Here is an 8,686-nt window from a genome sequence, read left to right as displayed (position 1 = left end):
TCCATGAAAGGCAATTTTGCATTTAGTTAAAGGTGATTGCAGGTTGTTTCCATCCCCAAAATGACTTGATTTAATGCACGAGGGTTATATCTGACGGATCATAGCTCACCCAGAACATCATACCTGTTGAAATACAATTAAAGGCTCACTATCAATCTTCCCACATGTTAACACACAGTCTGTGGCTCTGCTGTGTTTCCAGGAGACAAAGCCGGTAGGAGAAGACATGTTTGAGTCCTTGGAGGAGTTCCACATGGTCCTCAATGAGCTGGCCGGGGACAAGAGCATGGACAAGGTCCGGGTGGAGTACGAGAAGCTCATACATGCACTGAAGAAGTCCCGAGAGAATGAGAAGAGGCTCATGTCGAAATGCAGAGAGCTGAATGCAGAAGTTGTGTCCACCTCGACAAAAGTGGCAGCTGCCCTGAAACTGTCCCAGGATGATGAGACAACCATAACTTCACTAAAGCGGGTATACTACCAGAACATGAGGGGCTACAGCCGCGGTGTCAAACTCAGTTTCACTTAGGGCCAGACATGTAGTGTATTGCTTTTATTTATCCAAAAAAGTAAATACCTTTGAATGTATTATTACATGTGTCATATAGTCTTCTCACTTACAGTGTGGTCAACACAAAGCCCTTAAAAAAGTCAGCAAACTTTTTTTTACTTTAGCCATCATAGAATTTAGCAAATCAAGCAAATCAATTTTTTTTTATTATTATTAAACTAAGCTACCACACAACTAAATCGCAGCAATCTGTTTCACAGCCTGAATATGAAAACTCTGCATCTGGAGGAATTTCTGAGTCTCAGTGTCGCGTGAATTGCAGTTTGAAAAACAGTTTCCCGTCTTTTTCCCCTCAGATTCTATTAACTCTATAATAGTTTGTTAAAATGTTCTTTTGCCTACATTGTAGGAGCTGGACAAAGCTTGGAAAATGGTTGATGCTGCACATAATAAAGAGAAGAGGGACAAAGAGGCCATCAATACTTTAAAAGAAGAAGTTGCCAACCTAATGAAAATGGCTGAACAACAAGCTGGCTTCTCTACGGACCAAGAGCAGAGGTGACCCATTTGTTACCATCACCCATGCTCTCTGTCATTTATTTTGTGAAAACTGTTGGAAAACTGTAATGTGTTTATTTTCAGTGATCTACTAAAAATGAATCAGGAGTTGACTAAAGAGAGGGATGATCTGCTGACAACGACAGAGGCTCTGAGAGAGAAACTGAACAAGGCTATTGCCACCCAGCAGGAAATAGAGGCCCAGCGAGATAGTGCCTCAGAAAATATTTCTCAGGTAAATAGTTGGCAAATTCTTATAGACAATAGTACTTGTGATTTTGTTAGATTTTCACATCAGCGGTAAAGACACAATAATTTTCTTTAACTCCCGGATTAAAATTTTGTTAGGAGGCATTTATTCTTGGGAGATTGCCAATACTGCCAGAGTATGTAGGAACAAAACAGAGAGGTACTGTAGAAGGAAACTTGGTTTGTGTCTACAGTGTATATATATATATTTAGAGTTGTATCAATTCCAAATTTTGCTGTATAATTAATTGTCTCTGAAATAATTGCAATATGTTGCAGTTAAAGTTAAGAAACTATTCATTTATTATTACTTTTTCTAACAAGTTAAAGTTTCGAATGAATCCCAGAACATATATTTTGGTTATATTGTTGTAATGCAGGTACTATGGCCTATGAAGTAAACCACGCCGCTTTATTATTATAAAATATTTTCTGAAATTAATGGAAACAGCAGTTATGTAAAAAAAAGTAATTAAAAAAGTTATGTTATAATTGTTACAGGCCTATATATATTACATAGTTATATACTGTATATATGCAGATGCGCGGATGCTCACAAAGAAAACTCAGTTCAGTCTAACTCTGATGCTAACTTGTTGCTGCTCTGTGTCTAAATCCAGCTTCAGCAGGAGCTCCAGGTCCAACAGAATGAGATTTCGCGTGAGATGAGGTTGAAGGAAAAGCTGGATAAGGAGGTGAAGCAGCTGCACATCGATTTGGAGGCCAGGATGGGGGAAATGAAAGCTGTGAATGTGCAGGGCCAGAGGGCCAAAGAAGAGCAGCAGAGACTGGAGCAGCAGCTCAAAGAGATAAAGGTTAGCAAAGGAGTGGCAAGCATATTTTTTAAACCTACTGCTATAATACTTATTATCGTCTTTCAAATTATAGATCCTTAGTCTTTATATTAACTACACACTATGAAGCATTAGTTGAGGATCAGTTAATCATCATCATCATTTATGAAGCATTTCTAACTACCTGAATTAATCAGGAATTGCCGTATTGATAAGTGTTTATAAAACATATATTAACATACTGACTGACCATAAGTGCACGTCTAAATCATTATATGTGTAATTGCATGCATACATGTACATCTAAATAGTTTGGTAATCAGTGACTCACATTTTCTTAATGATCTTCTGAACCACTGACAACACTAAATAGCTGTTTTGTAACTTATGTTGAACCTAATTTAGAAATGGTGAATCCATCATTTAAAAAGTATGAAAATACAATCATTAAACACATTATAAATGAGCTTATTAATCAAATATAAAATATTATGAATACCATAATTATGTTTTTCAATTATTTTGATGTTTTTCACTACTTTTGCTTTACTTTTAAGTTACTTTCACCAAACTAACAGCAAAGGTTTGACTTGGCAGCTAGCTTGTGAATTACACCACAGGATCAATAATTAATATATATTAAAATTTAATATATCATACTTTATTCATAATATTTTGTACAAGGAATGTGTGTATGCAAAGTAACTAAAGCTATAAAATAGAGGGGTAAAACTTACAATAGGCAAATAAGGAGAAAATAAAAAAATTCTCAATTAAAAGTACCCTACAATTGTATTGAAGTACGGTATAGTTACTTTCCACCGTTCATTAAATGTAATCATAACATTGTAAATATATATACACTCACATACTTGGATCCCTTTCCTGACTGTGACAGATCTTGAATGAGCGAACTACCAAGGACCTGGAGCAGATGCAAGTGAAGAACAACAAGCTGCTGCAGGAGTGTGAGCAGCTCTCATCAGTCAAAGAACATCTCTCTTTGGAAAATCAGCAGACCGCAAATGAGCTCAAGGTACATGTCGGTCCACTGACACACACACACACACACACACACACACACACACACACACACACACACACACACACACACACACACACACACACACACACACACTATGGGGCTGCACAATATATTGTTTTTTAATTGTCATCTTTGTGTTAGTTGAAAGAAAATAGTTGCAGAAAACTGCACTTTAACTGTTGCCTTTTATATTCATTTTAATGTTCAATTTGTTTCATAAAAGAATTCAGTGAGCAAAACATTGTGTTTTAGCAGAATACTGAAAGCAGCGAAAAGGCAGAACTGAGCACACGTTAATATTGTGTTGTGTATGTTAGCAGTGTGTCTGTGCATGCGTGGCTTTGAATGTGAATGGGACAGAGAGAGAGTGGCCAAGTAACTGATAACTGATAATGAGTTCACACACTTAATGTAAAACCTACTGGAAGTCACACAACAGGGAGTTATGAGAGCATATGTTGGTTCTTTCAGAGCTCATCCTTAATAGGCAGCTTGCTATGGCAAGTATCTTATTTGGAGAAAGGAATGCAGGAATATTTCTTTTTGATCCTTTGAAAACCTGTGAAAACCTACATTTACTCACGGCTCATTGAGCTTTCATAGGTTGCATACAGTAGATAGCTGAAGTTGACAAGTCCTGAAAGTGATATTATTTAACATGCAGCATACAGTGACACAATTTGAAAAGAGGTAAGGCTGTGCAGGCATTACGCGGTTACCATTCCATTTTCTTCTGTTATTCATCAACTCTAAATGGAAGTCATGGGACTCGCATTGTTCTCAGTAATGTCTCAGATCTACAGTGGTGGAGGATACCTGATAGATGACGTGATTCTGTCCTATTGAACCACAAGGGGGCACTGCTCCAACACTATATCATGTAATGAGCCAGTCAGAAACAGGTGTACTGTGTTTTAAACTGTATCAGACAGAAATAAGAGAAAAAGGGTTATTCTTTTTGTCTTAAGTACTTTGAAATAGTTATGTGAGGGCTGTGGTCAGAGAGACAGACGACATTTGACTTATAGCCCTCAGCACACAGTAACATCTGTTCTCCACTCTCCTGTTTTCTTCTTGCTACTTCTGTGAATACTTCACACAACTCCACCCTTCCCGCCTGTCAGATGAGAGAAGAGGAGGTGAATCAGATGCGTCAGGAGATTGCCAAACAGACAAAGATGAGAGAGGCTATCCAGAAGAAGTTCCACCAGATGGAGGATCAGAAAGCTGATGTGGATGTGCAGAGGGAGACACTGAAAGCTCAGATAGCCGGTCTGGAGAAAGGTACAGGAGCTTGCCTTGCTTTATCAGAGACACACAAATACCATTGGATAGATCCATGAACCATCATCCTCTCTACAGTATGTTGCCCAGTCTTTCTATTCCTCAGTGCTGCTTTGTCTTGGTCCTTGTGAGCTCATCAGTCTAAAGCTTAAATAAGTTCTAAAGTCTGACATGAGATAATAAAACCTAAACGTTCATCCTACAAGAGTACAAGATGAGCACATGAACATATGTTTATCTTCCCTACATAAATACAGATTTGTCCACACACAAACACAACCAAAATCCATATAAGTCACTGTGGTAAGTAACCCACATATGCATGCACTGATGCATTCAGATATGCATGTGCACATGGTAAAAAAAACCTTCATTTGCAATACAATACAAAACAATATACTACATATTCCCAAAACACAATGACACAAGTATATGCATGTGTTCATGTAGAAAGAGACAACAAAACAAGTATCAATATTACTAACATTTTAGTAGTACTTTTATGGTAGCAGTGTTATAACTTGAATTTGTCTGGAGGAAGTATGAGAGCCTATCTCTTGGAAACTGTCCAAATGGAGCTGAAATAGCTGCTGCTGATCCTGTTTCTTAACAGTAACATCTAGTTCTTTAATGCTATAATCAGAGTGGAAGTTGAGATGGAAGGGCTTAAAATGCATACATACATTACATAAACAAAGGTCTCAGGGGTGATGGATAGAGTTGGGGGCGGGCATGGTGGTCAACAGCTGTATGTGGTTTATTAAGAGGAAAGACAAGCAATGACAATTTATAATCACAGCTTATATAGTTGTTTCTGTATGCACTAATACAAGATGTTTTTTTTTAGATTTTCTTGTACTTATAGCGTCTTACACTCACAGCCTAGTCTGATAAGTCTCTGGTATTTCTTGGCATTTTTTCTTGTTTCTCCTTTACAATTCTTGTATGTACTTCATTTTGTACTACTGTATATTCTGCACTGTGAGCATTCTCATTGAGCTAGATCTTCTTCTTAGCAGACTTCACTAAAGCCTTAAGACCTGCTAAATTACTTAAAAATGACATAGTGGCATGTTTATGAAAGGGATCTTCAACAGGAGGTCCGGGACCCCTAGGAGGTCCTCAGAGTTGCTGCAGGGGGGGCACCAAATTACTGTTTGATAGTTTAAAAAAGAAAAGAAAAAGATAAATCTTTTTTAAATGTACACAACATTAAGGATAGGCTTACTGGCCTGTAGGTAGGGTAGCCATCCAAATATACAGTTAAGCTTAAGGATTCACTGTTCCACATTTAACATGTGAAATATATTAATATATGTAGATTTTTATTTTAATAGCTTAGTATTGTATTTACCATAAAAAAGGTATTTCTTTCTTTAGCTTTTTGCTGCCCTGTACGTTAGGCCCAGTTTAATATGCAGCTCAATTTTATACATTATATATAGTAGCCTAAGGGGTCTCTGCTCCGTCTCTTTTTCAGCTGAGGGGTCCTTGTCCTGCAAATGTTGAAGACCCCTGAACTAGCTAATATGAAAATATCCAACACCATTGGCTTTGACCATCAATACAAACTGTCCTCATCTTTCTCCCTCCACAGATCTTGAATCTTCCCAAAAGCAAGTTGAAACTGACAGGAAAGCCATAGAAGAGCTTATCCGAGAGAGAGACATCTTAAATAAGGTATGCGTTGTAGAGTACCTTAGGTTCTTGCAAACAGAGGATGTTGTGTGATGCCATTAAAATGTTCATGGACAGTGGAGCAGTGATACACAGAGTATTTCTCCTGTTATCTACAGTTTTCCTCATCATTTACTCATGCTTACGCATTTGTGTGTATGATCTCATTCAAAAGAACATGATCAAAGCTGCACTGTCAACGGAGAAACAGCAGAACATTGTGAAGCTCCTGGAACAGGACAAGAAGACCTTGGAACACGAGATCAGTGGCTACCGCCACGAGGCCCAGAAGCAGCGCAAGATCATCCAACAGCTGGAGAAAGAACGGGACCGCTACATCAACGAGACCAGCAACCTCATGCAGAAGGCAAGTTATGCAGAAAAACTTACTTTCTCAGAGAAAATCTTAATGCATTTCATTATTTAGATTCTTTTTTAATATGACACAAAGCTATTTCCTATCATAAGGTTGGGAAAGCTGCCATCCACCTTAGCGTTTCTGAAGGGAACAGCAAGGCAGTCTTGAAGAAAATATTAAAAAGCCTTTATTGATGCGGATAATGCATAGCAAAAAATGGAGAATGAATCAGAAAAAAAGTCCCAATAAATAATAGTGGAAAAGTAATTTAAAAACAGACAACTTAGAAGAAACATTAACTGTATAATTTAACAATATCCATCAACAGAAACAAAAAAAACAACTTTGCTCTGTTCCACAGGTGCAACAGAAAGTGAATGACGTTGAAGTGCGAGAGACGGAGCTATTTGATTGGAGGAAGAAGGTCACTGAGGCAGAGTGCCAGCTCAAACAGCAAGAAACCCTGCTGGAGTCTGTTGTTTCTGAAAGGAACCTCTACAGCAAAAACCTCATTGAGGCTCAGGTACCAATGCACAACTGTTTACAGTTAGTGGTTCAATCCCTGGCTCCTCCTGTCCACACGTAAAAGTGACAAAGACTCCCAATGGGCAGGCCAAAGTCTTGCATGTGAGCTTGGTTGCCATCAGTGTGTGATTGTGAATGAAGGCCAATTGTAAAGCATTACCTGTTAAGGTAGAAAAATGTGTAGTCCATTTACTGCAGAAGTGCAGTCTATTTGCCATCTTTAATTTGTTAGTTAATTATCCAGTTAAGGAGTCAGCCAGCTAGTTTATATTTTGTATTTCCCAGTAGGAAAAGATGGCTGAGGCTAAATATGCCCACATTTTTCTGTTGGTAAACCTAGGGCTGACAGGGCGTTGCTATACATTAAGCTCTACTGGGACCCATGCCCCCCGATAAAAGTCTGCTATATGCTGTGCTATACATAATACCCTTGCTTGGCCCACTAGTACTGTCATTTCTATTCTGCTGCTGAAATTGAAACAACTGGGATTATTCTGCAATAATAATAATAATAATGAATCCAAAATGCAATAACAATACGAAATGCACTTTATGATGCAAGGAAAATATCTTTAAGAGGGCAAGCCATTTCAGACACTGACTGACAGAGGACCTAGTTCTTACATAGAACTTTTGTATTACAAACAAGTTTAAAGAAGTACATATCAAAATACACTATATATATATATATATATATATATATATATATATCCAACATATATATATATATATATATATATATATATATATATATATATATCCAACAAATGTAGATGTCAATACATTTTCAGAAATTGACAACAAATGCATCTTTCGTAATGGTCATAATTCCCTCTATTTCAAATTTAAAGAAAAAAAATCTCCTAATCTCCTTGAATAACTGTATTAATTTAATTTTCTAGTCCAAAACTACATTTTCCAAGATTACATTTGAACACATCATGTAATAATTTAACTTTGCCCAATAGTAATTTTTAGGTAATAAACCAGTTTACCTCAGCCAAAGACGGTTTAGAACCGAGACGCCCCAACTCAGAGTATCTGTATCACGTGGGCTACGCCACAGCCACGCCTCTATTCTTTCGCCCCATAGTCACCAAAGTATATACTGGCACCATTTCTCACAAGCCACATATCTCCAGAACATTCTGACACTAAAATGACATTTTTCAGACAAACACATCAGGGGAAAATCAACTTTGTTCAAGAACTGTTTCTGTCTCAAGAACAAACGAATCTGGCAACAAAGAGAAGCTAACGTCAGCTAACGTTTGTGAACAACCTAACAAAACTAATCTCCATGATGAAATATGGCTTCAGCTGTGTAAATATCTACCGTTAGCAAAAGAACATATAAATAAATTATTCATCCATTTTCATCCACTCGCATGACGTTCAATTCAATTCAATTTTCAATTCAATTTTATTTATAGTATTAATTCATAACAAGAGTTATCTCAAGACACTTTACAGATAGAGTAGGTCTAGACCACACTCCAGAATTTACAAGGACCCAACAGTTCTAGTAGTTTCCTCTATAGCAAGCAACAGTGCGACAGTGGCGAGGAAAAACTCCCTTTTAGGCAGAAACCTCGGACAGACACAGGCTCTTGGTAGGCGGTGTCTGATGGGCCGGTTGGGGTGAAATAACAAAAATAGAAAAAATAGTAGTTTGTAGCAGTTCT

The 8,686-nt window shown here is 37.5% G+C and overlaps 1 protein-coding gene across 1 annotated transcript in view; it reads left to right on the top strand.

Moving 5' to 3' along the window:
* Positions 1–8,686, top strand: part of cfap58 (cilia and flagella associated protein 58) — a 16,081-nt gene that overhangs the window by 923 nt on the left and 6,472 nt on the right. The window contains exons 2-10 of the mRNA XM_032534534.1: positions 203–472; positions 921–1,069; positions 1,154–1,304; positions 1,939–2,133; positions 3,011–3,148; positions 4,282–4,441; positions 6,039–6,121; positions 6,294–6,485; positions 6,838–6,999. Of these exons, the coding sequence (XP_032390425.1) occupies positions 203–472; positions 921–1,069; positions 1,154–1,304; positions 1,939–2,133; positions 3,011–3,148; positions 4,282–4,441; positions 6,039–6,121; positions 6,294–6,485; positions 6,838–6,999 (1,500 nt within the window). The remainder of the gene's footprint in view (positions 1–202; positions 473–920; positions 1,070–1,153; positions 1,305–1,938; positions 2,134–3,010; positions 3,149–4,281; positions 4,442–6,038; positions 6,122–6,293; positions 6,486–6,837; positions 7,000–8,686) is intronic.

The sequence above is a fragment of the Etheostoma spectabile genome, chromosome 13 (genome assembly GCF_008692095.1).
Source record: "Etheostoma spectabile isolate EspeVRDwgs_2016 chromosome 13, UIUC_Espe_1.0, whole genome shotgun sequence".
Taxonomy (NCBI): domain Eukaryota; kingdom Metazoa; phylum Chordata; class Actinopteri; order Perciformes; family Percidae; genus Etheostoma; species Etheostoma spectabile.
This window is presented reverse-complemented; position numbering and strand designations above follow the sequence as displayed.